The 14,119-nt window shown below is 33.8% G+C and overlaps 1 protein-coding gene across 1 annotated transcript; it reads right to left on the bottom strand.

The window, feature by feature from the left end:
- Nucleotides 1–10,779: 10,779 nt before the first annotated feature.
- LOC130625207 (uncharacterized) lies at nt 10,780–12,868 on the bottom strand. Its single transcript, XM_057440268.1, has 3 exons — nt 12,837–12,868; nt 12,431–12,688; nt 10,780–12,225 (listed from the first exon to the last, which is right to left on the bottom strand). Exons 1-3 carry the CDS (start codon nt 12,866–12,868, stop codon nt 10,818–10,820), a joined length of 1,698 nt encoding a protein of 565 aa, XP_057296251.1. The 3' UTR covers nt 10,780–10,817.
- Between the last annotated feature and the right edge of the window lie 1,251 nt (nt 12,869–14,119).

The following is a 14,119-nucleotide window of genomic DNA, read 5'->3' as shown; positions in this document are numbered from 1 at the left end:
GAAGATGCTCTGACAAAGATCAGGGAGAAAATTTATCAAAATTTAATTTGTTATTTATTGCCTTAAACCCAAGAAATATTTGCTAATTTATTTAATAGTTTAATGTTAGTTTAGATAGTTATATGCTAGCCAGCTTTAGGTTTGAGTAAGTCTAAGAAGGGGCTCATTACATGTAAAGAAGAAGTGATATATATACTAGTTAAACATACCCTTTCTTCGTTTTCTTAAAAATGTTTCCCTCAATAGCATCACCGCAAGTTCCGTATGAGGCTTGTGTTATGCTCCACATTGTAATAATTGCCCCATTTTGTAATATCTGCCCCACTTTGTAATTATCTTGCCCCACTTTGTAATACCTGCCCTACTTTGTAATAACTTTCGCCCCACTTTGTAATTTCGGAGCTGCTCCACTTTGTAATTCATCGTTGCCCCACTTTGTAATTTTCGGAGCTGCCCCACTTTGTAATAATGTCTTGCCCCACTTTGTAATTTTCGATTTTTCGCATACTGACCAATATGCCATTTTTATGACGTCATCTTTTGTTATTTTATCGGTGTTCTGGATGCTCTGTCTTGTTATTAGCAATGAAACGCGTGTCACACGTTAGTAGAATGATTACTTTTAATTTTTGTTAGCAAGCATTGTAACATCACATGCACTGACTTTCTTTTTGTGAAAAAATGTACTAGCTGAAGTGTTTTCATACCATAACATAACAGAAATATAATACAAACAGTTGGTAATGTGTTTTTTGCATAACATAACACAAGAAATAAACTTGTAGCAATCTTAACATAACATGCAGACTAATCAATTCGAGGATTTCAACGGGACCTTTTTTACAGCAAGCAACGTGTCACCGCGGGTATATCTACAAATCAAACTCAGGTAAAAAAGCACTACTTTAAAAGAGAATGAAAGAAAGATAAAAAATGTGAACAAAGATACGACAATTTCTACCTGTGTGATTTATTGGAAGCAATTTACTTGTCAAAAAACATTAGAACATAAACGAAGACTATCGAAAATACAAGCTGGAATGAATAAAAGACTAAAAATTACTTCTTTGATTTCCACATAATGTTTTCTATTATATACCAACAATAGGCCAGCAGTTGTAAATTTAGCCATGCCGTGTTCCATTTCGGATGGTTCAGGATGGTCTTCAGCTCTATGACCATTCCAAAGAATGAGCCGGCACTTTTTACAATCCTTTGCATGCCCACCCGGATTGAATTTGATGCTATTCTAGCTTTTTTTTGTGGAAAGGACTTTTTATACGGTCCGTAAACTCTTGGCAAAAATTTGCGTAATTTTTCGGAATCACAAACAATTACTAATTAATTAATAACATACGTTTCGCAAGTGTGCATATGTGGAAACGATATGCGAGGGCCAATTGTAATCGCTGCATTGCAATACTAACATCAAGATCGTTTCATATTTCTGGTGGCAAATCATCGAAGTTGAAATTGCGAACTAAAGTTTGAATAAAATATATTTGCTATTGTTTTTGTTACAGAATAACAATACAAAATGATACAATAACGAAAGTGCTTACCTCTCCGTGTGCAGTAAGATAAACTCGGACTTCTAATTGAATGTCTGAGTCTCATAGGCTTGTGATTGAGGGTGGTAAGGTCTGCTTTTAATCATTTTTATTTTTTTCCTCTGACAATACCTTTGAACTGATCCATAAAACTCTTTACCCTGGTCACTTTGTAAAATACTAGTGGTCCCATGTAAATTGTAAATTTTCTCAAGCTCCATTCTAACCTTGCTTGCATGTTTTGAAGACAGTGGTACTAACCACTGAAAGCGAGAAAAGACATCGACAGTACATAACGATACGTTTTTCTTTGATATTCAACTCGCATATTTTTCATGTCGATTAGATCGATTTGATGGGTATGATGAACCTGGAAAGCAAACAATACTTTTTTTAAATTGTCTCATTATCTAGCGTAACCCAGTAAACACAAAGACGTCTTAAAGACGTCGTTTCTCGTCTCTAACTCGTTCGGACGTCTCTCGACCAGAAAAAGACGTCTTAAAGACGTCTTTATTTGGTCTCTGTAAGACCAGTAAAATCTCGTTCGAAAGAAACGTCTCAAAGACGTCTTCATTTGGTCTCTGTAAGACCAGTAAAATCCCGTTGGAAATAAACGTCTCAAAGACGTCTTTATTTGGTCTCTGTAAGACAAGTATAATCTCGTTCGAAATGAATGTCATCATTTCTTTACGTTTTAAAGAAAATTTCACAAGAAATAAATAACTACGTTATTTCTTTGCCCATTCGCAATTATTGGCGTAGAAATAAACGTTTTTGATATTTCAGAATTTTTGATACAGAGGTAGCCAAAAATTCGAATTAAATTTGTCTAAAAAAGGATACATTTTACAATGAAAACAGCGTTCGAATGACCGCATAGAATAAACTTGTAAAGAACATCGTTCTATTTCAACAAATGTTGCATTTGACGTTTACTTTTGAACAAAAAAGAATAATGTGCTCCATAAAACAACAAGTAAATAGTAAAGCAAAAAAAGGCTGTATTTACCCGAGATATGAATGGACAATAAAGAAAATATTTTGCTAATTAAAAGTAAGTATCTTAGATATTTTTTGTACTTTCTCGGGCAGAAACATTTGCGATCTTTGGTCTTCACGCGGAAGATTATGCTTACGAGTTATTTTAAGCCAGTTTGAAATCAAGGGGAGCTTTCCTCAATACTTGGGAAAATGATACTTTAAATGCTTAGTTTTAGCTTCACTATACCTCCCACACTTCAAGCGCACGTTACACATGTTCTAAAGTTTTAGACCTATAAAGTTTGTTATTGAAAAAAAAACAGTAGCTACTTTTTATATTGGCGTAATGACTGAAATGCATTTTATTAAGGGGTTGTTTGGAATGTATCTTCAAAGAATAAACACATCATCCAACGTGCACAATATGACAGATATATTTTACAAGCAGAGCTCAGACCGAAGTGTTAGTGATTGGCGAAAATAAATTGTCGCTGTTGTTCAAGACAACCTTCAAAGATACTAACTGTTATTGTTCATGGTCAGTAAATTTTACTTTTTTAGTATTGCACTGTATATTTTGTGTTATACATGCATGCTTTTTTATAACCAAAACAGCTTCAAATGCTTGATTGTTGCTCATCTGTTGCTCATTGAACATTCATCTTTTAGAACAAGAAAAGTTTCCGAAAGTATTTAATGAATTTGTTTTCGTTGTTGTTGCTTATATAAAAGCTTGTATGTGATATTATTTTATTCTTATTAAACTGTTTATTTATATAAATGATATAAATATCAAGTTTCTATTAAATACTTCATCATCGTTTTCTTAACCTTTTTTTTTGTGTTGTTTTGTGACACCTCCATCAGAATTAAAATTACTAAAATCCTAATACCCATAGGCTAAAATTATTTGAAGCAGGCCTGCCTTGGCAGTATAACGTTTGAAAGAGACTATTAATACGTTTTGGTACCTACGGAAACGTCTCAAAAACGTCTTTAAAACGTATTTAACACGTCGCAAAAAGACGTCTTTTTTACGTTTCTTAAAGACGTCTTTAGGCGTTACGCTTTTAGAGGGGTCAGAGACGTCTTAAAGACGTCTCATCTGGTCTTTCAAAGACGTGTTTAAGACGTCTGGTGTTTACTGGGAATTAACACAAGTCAACTGTCGATAACGATAAAGGTAATACAAAAATACAAATTAACGTCATTTCACAATTATGTAAATCAATTCAGCAACCTTGATCACAGTCTTCTTACGTTTTGATGATAAGAAAAGGGGACCCAACGTCGCAAATAAACTAGAGGGCGAGGTTTTCTTCCCCATGCCTTTACATTTAATTTAAAATGATCACAGTATGAATAGCACCTACCTCATTTGCAGTGACTGGTTTAGGAACTGCTTTGTTGCTGAATTTCACAGTAAATTTTTTAAACTCAGCATCATTTGATGTTATACTGAGAATTTTTCTGCCACTGATTCCCGCATATCCGTCCGCAGCTCTGTTCCTTAGTTTTTAATATCCAGCAGATTAACTTTTTTTGAATGTTTTCGCTACCACTTTATTTAGTTCACTTTTTTTCAAAACTCGTTTACCTTGAAAAAAAATTAATCCATTCGAATCTATTTTCAGATCATTTTTTTAATCTCCAGTATTTGATGTACGCGCTTCTGTGAGTGGCAGTCCTGTCTTTCACTGGGATTTTGGATTGTCCATCGTTCATTATCAACTCCGCTATTATCTCATACTCTCTTCTCGCATTGGATGAATGTAACTTAACAATACGAACCTTACTTTCCATAACAAAATCAAAATAAGAAATTTGCGAAACATGTCTGGTCCAAAAACTATTCCTAAAATCAAAATCCGTTAAATTAAGTATATGCCGATGTCCAAAATCATATCCTATCCAGTCTCGTCCAAAAAACCAAGTTTATTTGATGTAAGTAATAAATTATCTTTTATGCTAATAATATGCTATAAACCTCTCTATAACCTGCTACAACACAACTAACTTTATCAAAACTCACAACAGCTTGATGAATATTATTCAGAAGTTATTTCATTGTTTTGACACCTTGATAATAATGGTGACGCGTGTCGCTGCAGATAAAATTTTCGAAAATACAAATACAAAAAAACATAACACTTTTACTCATTTTTTACTTTTTTACTTTTACTTGTTTTCTGAGTTTTCTTTTTTCCAAAAAAAAAAATCAACTGCAGCTATAATATTTTAATATCACGTGTACAATGCACCTGCAAGCATATATTCACTTTATCATTTTTACTAACTTCCAATTTGAGTACCCTTTCAGTGTGCTTCGTTTTGAATTTATATCGCGCAACCTCCTTCTAAAGCTTTTTTCTATGAAAACGTCTGAAAGGCTATTGATGAGCAAAATAAACCAAAAATTACAAAGTGGGGCAAGACATTATTACAAAGTGGGGCAGCTCCGAAAATTACAAAGTGGGGCAGCTCCAAAATTACAAAGTGGGGCAAAAGTTATTACAAAGTGGGGCAGGTATTACAAAGTGGGGCAAGATAATTACAAAGTGGGGCAGATATTACAAAGTGGGGCAATTATTACAAAGTGGGGCATAACAGCTTGTGTAACTGAAAACAGGCCACGTAATATTAGTAAATGTGACTGATGAACGTGGTTACAAGCTGTAGGCTGACTTGGTCTCAACTGAAAACGAAACGTATTGTTCCGTTAGTCTCGGCTAACCAAAACATTTCCGAAAGTTCTCTGTTGGAAAATTTTACCCGTTTTTATTATCGTTTGGAGCTCAAAAACGCTGATCAAAATAATGTATCGGATTGTGTGCTTTCAACGAACGGTTAAGGAGATAAAAGGTTTAAAAATGTTGCTCACCTCAGTAAAGACCATCAAAAGTACAAAAAAAAATCTTAGAAAATTGTGTACTTGTTGTAGAGCTTGAAACCTAATAAAAAAATTATGTATAGGTTTATGCAGTATTAACGAACGGTTAAAAAGATATTGGGGTTTGAAGGCTTTTTGATGACGTCATCAACCCATCTGTTCCAAAACAGGTGGATTGACTCAGATGTAGTTTTTAGTCCCATTTTGCTGTCAGGTGGTTCCTAGTTACATGCGGGTTGAAAAATAACTGACATGGGTAGTCGACTTAAAGTTTTTATCGCCATCAATAATTATTTTTTTGCGTATGGCGCTCGGGCAACTTACGTCTCCAAAAAATGATTTTACAAAGCGCACCAACCTAACTTATAATAAAACCTTCTAGTTTACTTCATTCGTTCAGGGGAAGGATCAATTTGGCCAAACAAAGAAAAATGTTTATTAAGAAAGGTTTAACGCTGATCGATTGAAGAGAATGCATCGGGAGAAAAATGGTAGGTATTAGGATCCCCATAGCAACATTGTTTTAACTGAATTTCAATAAGATATTAATTTTGAAGGACAGTTTCAAAAGTTCTTTTTCTTAAAATTTATCAAGATTTTTCTCTTTTTGATTCTCTAATATAATAATATGCATATATATTTTAAAAGTAGAAACCAGGTGATCTCATTAAGTATATTAGAAAATTTACAGGCGAGAAAAAGGTCTTGGGTTCAAGCCCCGGCCGAGTCATGCCAGAGACTATAAAAGTGTGAATCTGTCCTTTCCGCTTAGTGCTCCGCTTGAGAACAGAATTGATGTCTTAGGCGGTTGTCTAATTGAGCGATTGCTGTGCTTGCATGACTTTCTCAAGCTCAAATAGGAGCTTTAAATGCGTTAGGACCCCCTTCGCAGGACCCTCTTAGAAAGCAGTATCAATAGGAACTGAAGAGGTTACCCTGGGTAAATAATTTCCCATATATAAATAAATTATTGTGATTGTTACGGGTCAACAGAACGTACTTAGAAGAAGTTGAAGATCAAAATAGCAAAAAATGTTGAACATCATTTTTATTATTTTATACTATTGAATTTGCTAAAATAACTTGCAAGTAAAGATAAAGAAGGTAAAGATTCAAGGAGTAAAGTTGAAGCCACCATGTTCGTTCGAATTGCTATCGAATGTTTTGGTCTGTATATTTATTCAAATTTAGCGCCATCTCATCATAACAAACTTTATCGTTCAAAGTTGATAGTATGATGTGGAAAAGGGACTCAAAACATGAAGAAAATATTGTTGTTGGTCACGACAGATATTTCTTTAGTTCAAAGAAGTTTAAAAAAGGTTATAAAATGCTGTTACTACCATAGTACATAAAATATATTTGCTTATCTCCAGTCACAGATCTTATTTTTGTTGTTTACCGGTAAGTACATTCAAAGCCTACTTATTTTCACCCCATACAGCCATGAAAATTCTGTAAAAACGTTAGCAGGAAGATATGTGAAATATAGTTATCAGGGGCGGATCTAGGGTTTTTCAAGACTTTGTCAAAATATTGATGCTGCGCAGCAATGTTTCGAATAACGCTTGATTTTACTAGCTGAAAGAATTGAGGGGTGCTGTAAGCCCCCCTCCCAAGTGGGGTCTGGGGCGAAGCCCCTGAAGCTTTTGCTAATTCGAGCATTGCGGGTACAAAATTCACCAAAAATTGTCTTTCATTAGAAAATATCCTAAGAACATTATTTATAATAAACAACTCTCCGTCTTACGCGTTGTTTTTTTATAAGAAACCTAAGCATTTGCTTGAGTCTGGAGTTTCTTAAAATTTTGATAATTTGAGCCCGAAATGTTTCTTAATTTTCCTTATTTGAGCCTGAAAAGTTTCTTAAAAATGTAGAACTTAAACTGTTTATCATTCAAAAACATCAGCAACAGAGATTAACAGGGATTCACTACAATAAAGTGAGACAATCGTGAATGTATTTCAATATTTATAAACTCTTGCTGTTTCTACCAATATCAGACTTCATCAGCATGACTAGGTGAATCAAATGATTACACCAGCCATGAACAGAACAATAAAACACAAACATAACAAAAACCATAACCAATTACGTGGAAAAGCAGGATTATAAAAAAGTTAGCCTTCGGTTGCTTATTGTATACCGATCTAACAGCATCTATGTTAAGCATGATTTACTTACGGATGTACATGAGTGCAATTCCATTTAAACGATCCTGAACCATGGTGCTCCTAGTGTAATCTTAAAGTCTACTTAAAGAAGAAAAGAAACGTTCACATTCACAGGATGTGACGGTAAATTGGCTTGAATTCTTAATGCTACCTTGATGTTTTCAAAACCATCAAATTTGACAGCTTTTAACGCTTTAATGACATTGTCTGGTAAGCAACCATCCTTTTTGAAACAAATTAAAAACATGGATGCTTGGATTAAAAAGAAAGATGAGGGAAAAGTTATATGGATGTCAAGATTGTCAAAACATTAACAAAAGAAATATCACCTACCAATAACAATGATGCTGAGCTGTATAGACAGTCTCCTAATGGATTGGATGTAAAAGTAATATATTTTTTACCATGACTTTCCACTGAACGAACTTTGTTTCCTATTAGCCATTTGAAGAGTTGTTTATTTAAATCAGCAATCTTACTTATCCGGGTTTTCAATTCTTGCTTCTTAGAACAAAAATATTAGTTGAGAAAGAACTCCTCCACAATGACAAAAATCTGTTCAATACAGAGTTGAGAATTAAAAATTGGAAATAAACTGTTATGAATTAAGAAGGCTTTGACCATGAAGAAAAGTGAAATAATTTTTTTGTGAAATGTTTTAATTTAATAAGGCTTTGACCATGGGCATTAAGCAACCACGCAGCAACCATTAAGCAACCACGCAGTAGGGAACCTCAATTTCCTACGCCGGCTCCGGCCACATATTTTTAGACTACGCATAGAGTGTGAAAATTACGTCACGATTTGACCTCACATGCCCCTTAGGTGAAATGGGGAGGGTTGCGGGCCATAGCTATTTGATTTTTGACTGACTGAGTGACTGATTAGTTAAAATGAATCAGTCAAAATCTGTAAGCTATAACTTGCAACCCTCTCAGTCTATATGGTAGCGATGTCACAACTTTGACGTCGACATCGCCATAGGTGAAATGGAGAGGGCTGTGAACCGTGGCTTTTCGCCGTAAATAAATTACAATCCGATTCTTTAACTCTCCGTCTGCAACACCTGGATCGTCGACATCATTCGCTTGGCTAACATTTTTCGTCAAATTTACACTTAGTCACGCGACTTATGTGACTAACCCTGGATCCGCGGCTGAGTTATTTCTTCGTTATTATAATAAATTGTATAATAAATTTTTTTTATGGAAAATGCTCGTAGAAGTCTTTTGTCTCAAAAAATATTTACTTTTAAAATAAAATAAAAGTCTAAATGTTTTTAAGACGAAGAATCTGTTGGCCAGGCCTTCCTTTAAAAGAAAAAGAAAAAACAACGTTATGACCAGTATAGAAAATATTTTTAAGAAGTATTTAAACAACATAGCCCTGCTAAGAAATTGTGAAATGACTAAAGAGTACGTAGCTACCTTCTAACTATTTTTTAACACTGAATGACAGCAAAATGTTAAAAGACATCCTTACTTGAATTTGAGAATAGGACTAATATTATTTTAAACTCATCATGCGTTTTAAACAAACTCATTCTTCCCAAAAGAATTCATCTAACAACACGCTGCATATAAAGTAACTTCACAAAACACTTCTTTTAATTACATCCCTTACATGCAATTTTAATAAGGTGAATTATACAACTTATTTTTTCGCAGAGAAATTTAAAATAGTACGCTGGGTATTTCCCTCTCAGATTTGTCTAAATGAGTTGTTACGGAAAATAAGATGTAGCCACGAGTAGAGATTTGCACAATAGATTTATGTTTATGTTGCAAATAATAAATTTATTCTAAATGTGGTCCGTTTCAGGATTGGTTATCAAAGAATTTCATGGCTTCGGCCATGACCTATGTCACCCTTGGGTAAAGGTGGCAGGGTTTGGTGTTACCTAAAAGCACTGCCCGATTCTGAGCCCAAAAGGGATCGACCACGTTTTCATATTTTAACTATTAAATTTTGTGTCCAAGCCAAGTCGTGTGTACTTAACAATTTTGTGCAAGTAACCCATAAAAGTGTGTGGAGTTGAGTCGTTACTTTCATTTACCTTGTGTTCATTGAACATAATATATAACTCGTTGGGTGTGTTCTATTACCATAATTTTAGACTCCGGTTGAGTGGACACAAATCAATGTGTTGGTAAGTTATTATATCAATATTTTAAGTTATAATTGTTTCAAAGTGTTAGCTCTGGGGCCTGTTACGAAATACAAAATTATGTCGGACGGAAAATCGATACTTTGAATGTATGTAAACAATAAAATATGATTTAATAAACTATAAACTTAATTTCTTGCTTTTAAGCTATAGTAGAAAATTATCTGCACATAATTTCACTTTTAAAAAATTTATATTTTTTTCCCCAGAGCCTAAAAAGCAATTATGTCGGACGGACTGGATAAAAAATCAAAAAATAAATAAATTTGCTGTCAGAAAATTTTTATCAAAAATGATCAGCTTTAACTGGTGAAATATACAATTTTTAAACTTGCATATAATATGCTATCTTACGAATACAATATCAGATGTTATAAAGGAGTAACAAAAAAGATTTTAGAACTTAAGAAGGCGAGACCAGGATGTCGGACGGAAATATTTCGGACGGAAAAAAAATCACAAAAATCCAATAATAGAAAAAACATTAAAAAAGGATTCTAAAAGAACTTACATTTCGTATGTGACTTATGCGTACAATAAAAGGCTATAAAACATTCTTTACTTGAAGATATTGCAAATCGAAATTATTTTCCGTCCGACAAAAAAATGAAAATTTTCGTAGAAAAAGTCATACCGAAAATCTGAAAAATTAAAAAGAAAATATAGTCATATTTTACTTTGACTTGTTTTCGGCCTATTTCTTTAAAATTCATAAAAACAGTTGCTGTGGAACCAAATTTTACATATTGGGCATTGAAGCCATTCTTCATTAACAACATATTCTGAAAGGCATCCACCACAATGATTTTCATCTGAAACATTTTTGGGATGACCACAAGCGCCCTCCTTATAATATTGCGTAAAGAAAGGTTTTGAATCACTAGCCGTTTTATAAAATTCTATGTACGGCACCTTTTGTTGATCGAATGAGCGTTTAATCACGTGCACTTGGAGTGTCTCGGGAATCTTTGGTGAGGCATCTATGTCATCAGGTTCTACCAAAACAGCATTTGCTGGCAAGTACAAAGATTTTATGCCTTTGATTGATTTATCAGCATATTGAGCAAACTCTTTTGGTGTATCGATCACGCATTTTCCCGACATGACGTCTCTGTAAATGCAATTTTTCAAAGTCCCTCCAATCCCCGTCCATTGGGCCTTTCCCGTGATGACGCTCATTGTAACACCACGTCAAATTGATTGAGGAATCGATACCCGCCAGCAATTTGAAAACGAAACGGGAACGGAACTGAGCAGCACACCCATCACTCCAGACAAACGCATTAATTTTTAGAGGTAAATGCTGATGAATTTCTCGCATGTGTTCAATAATCTTAAGAACGCAAGTAATTGCAGCAGCTCTAGAATGATCAGGTAGCTCACTAGTTATGGTAACTGATTCACAAACTAGGTTGTTTTCATTGTCACGAAGATAGCAGCACGCAGTGAAAATGCTGAACGTAGTATGACCAAAGTAGGCGCTTTGGATCTCTCTTTGTTGTTTGTTTTCGTAACTTTCGCTGTAGTCAACATGGACAAGAATGTCGTTTTTTCCAAGATTGTTTTTTAAGTCGTTGTAATGGTTGAACTGTACCCGTTTGACATAAATATGCTGCTTTAATGATTTTATTGAAGTTTCAAGCAGGTAAAGTGAGTCAGCAATACTCTTATTAAACAGCATTTTTTTGAGTTTCTTATCCTTGGAACGCGCCCACTCATAATATGGGACGGAATCTTTGGTTTTTTTTTCAACATTTTCGCAATCACTTGAGTCGTTAGATGATAAAGAATCAGCATCTGAATGCAATTCTGTATTAAAATCATCTGTACTGATTTTCGTAGAAGAGCATTCCACACACTTTCCTGTCATGCAATTGGCTTTATCGGAACACGAAAATCTCGCCACAAGCTCATTGACGGTTGCGGGAAGACGACATTCGGGAAAAAGCTTTTTATTTAGACCGTTCACTAGATAAACAGCATTTTCACAAATCTCAAATAGGCAAGACCATTGGGGAATCTTCTTATTGAAAATGTATTGCTTGTTTTGTTTAAAGACGTCGTACAATTGACGAAATGTTAGTTTTTTGCCAAAGGTACTCTCAAATGTGTCAGATGAAGATCGATTGTTTTCCATGATTTTCGACCCATTAAGCATATCAAAAATATCTCTAATTTTCCACAGCAGATAGCGTTTTTGAGCATACCTTTTAACTTTTTTAAATGTACCGAGATATACATTATTCCTTCTTCCTGGGGTGGTGTAAGAGATATCAGCACGATTAAGAAATTCTTTGACCCATTGTTGCTCCTGATCAGATAAATTATTTTTCTTTCTGCCAACTTTCTCACCAAGTTTTACTTTCACGTTAAATTTTGAGGCCAATGTTCTAATTACCTCACTTTTTCTTCTTGGACTCCGAGGAAGAACTTTTTTCCACTCTTTTGATCGTCCTTGACTTTATAGCAGAGTTGCTAAAGGAAGGTTGACAGGTGTCAGGTGTCAGGTGATCCGAATTATTATCGATTCCAACTTTTTTTCGTAGTTTCCTCAATTCTTTTCTTTCCCTGTCTTTTTTTTCTGTTCTTCGTATTTGACTTTATCTGTTTTCGTAAAGCATCCTTAATCTTATAAGAAGAGTTTTCCGACACAAAAAGAAGCACAATTCAATCATTTCCACATTGGAAACATTATTATAATTTTCTCTATCGACAGTAGGATGGTTTATTTTTAATTTTAACAAATTATATGTATTGTAGATTTTAGGAAAACATAATCTAATTGTTTCATCAAGTTCGTCAACAATTGATAAATTTCGCTGGGACTTTATTAAACTCTCAACAAATTTGTAAAAGCTTTTTGTTTTTAAATTTGAATCTTTTAGTTTGACTATAGTTTTATATTTTATTATTTTGCGTTGCCTAGTAGTATAAACATTAAAACAAGTGTTTAGGATTTCTAGTCCGTTTTTACAAAGCCCGTTATTAACTTAAGCTGGAATTCCCAGCATCATTTTTCGCCAATAAGACAGTTCTATAAATTTTCTGAAATTAACACTTCCAAGGATACGGATGTGGAACAATGTTTCTTTCAGATTGCATCAGCTTTCAAATATGAAAACACCTTTCGGAAACAGAGACATAAAAAGTACTACTAAAGCTGATATTCTTTTATGTACTACAGGTGGTTCTAGGTAAATTAAAAATGAATCTGTAAATTGTTTTTCAAAAAAAAAAAAAACAAACAAATTTCACGGAAATTAATATTCGGGAATTTCGCAAGTAGCGAGCTTCCAATTAAATTTCGTAGAAATAATTAGATAATTAGTTTACGCGAAAATTATTTCCCTTAAGGTAAATATAGTATAATTTCTGAGAGGGACTGATTCCCATAAAAAAGAAAGCTATTTTGAAGATATGGATCATATTCGGTGAGTCATTTCATATCATGGCGTAATAATATTCATAAATAAGAAACAACAAAGTATATTTCGAAATATAATTTCGACTGTTTATCGTCGAATCATTATCAATCTTTTTAAAAGTATAAAATCTATGTTAAAATCCTTATAATGTAAAACGAAAAACGGTGTAAGATTATAATCTACAATGTGTCTAATATACAATAAAATGTAATGCAAGGCAAAACAAACTAATCCTAAAATTTGATTGTGAGCTCCCTTCTTTTATGTTAGTGTTTAGTGTTAAGTTGTGATTTACATTTCTTAATAAACAAGGCTTCCATTGTTAAGAGGTGCAATCCACGAATTAAATTTGTCAAAATATTGATACTGTCCAATGTCGGTCTAGATGAAATGCCGTCCTGAAAAGGTGTAAAGACTGGACATGAGGGAATATTCTTGTGCTCTTAAACCGATTGAGAACGTTACATAGCCGTCTAACTTAACCTCCCCTCCCCAATCAATGTTAGAGTTACCTACGTTAGAGTTAAAAGATAGAACTTAGGGTATAATTATTCACACTCAAAAAGGCGAAACAACTTCTTAAAATTGTAAAATAACAAAAATCATTGGTTACCACCAATTTCTTTGATTAAGAGACTAGCATTTTGTGTCACCACAACACCACAACCATAAAATCTATCTTTTCTAAAAAGGTACACCTTTAAGTTCTTTTTTAATATTGCATCAATTTGCACAGTAGCTACAAATATATTTTCCCACTTCTAATATTCTATCTAAAAAGAAATTTATTTTCATGGAAATACAATACCATATATAAAGTGTTAAAGATGCATTTATTGACGGTTGACGGTTTTTATTGACGGTTACCATACACATAGCAGGCCTTGCAAAGAAAGCCAGTATTATGATCCTGAATCAACCTTTCTAA

This window comes from Hydractinia symbiolongicarpus, chromosome 14 (assembly GCF_029227915.1).
Source record: "Hydractinia symbiolongicarpus strain clone_291-10 chromosome 14, HSymV2.1, whole genome shotgun sequence".
NCBI classification, from domain to species: Eukaryota; Metazoa; Cnidaria; class Hydrozoa; order Anthoathecata; family Hydractiniidae; genus Hydractinia; species Hydractinia symbiolongicarpus.
Note: the sequence above shows the minus strand (reverse complement) of the source record. Positions and strands in the feature narration are given on the sequence as shown.

What these genes read in the sequence shown, in the direction of transcription:
- LOC130625207 (XM_057440268.1), bottom strand. Translation starts at nt 12,868, where the DNA reads ATGCAATCTGAAAGAAACATTGTTCCACATCC. An exon ending in AGAAACATTGTTCCACATCC is followed by an intron (nt 12,689 to 12,836) that starts GTATCCTTGGAA and finishes TTATACTACTAG; the next exon opens with GCAACGCAAAATAATAAAAT. An exon ending in AATGTGGAAATGATTGAATT is followed by an intron (nt 12,226 to 12,430) that starts GTGCTTCTTTTT and finishes TCTGCTATAAAG; the next exon opens with TCAAGGACGATCAAAAGAGT.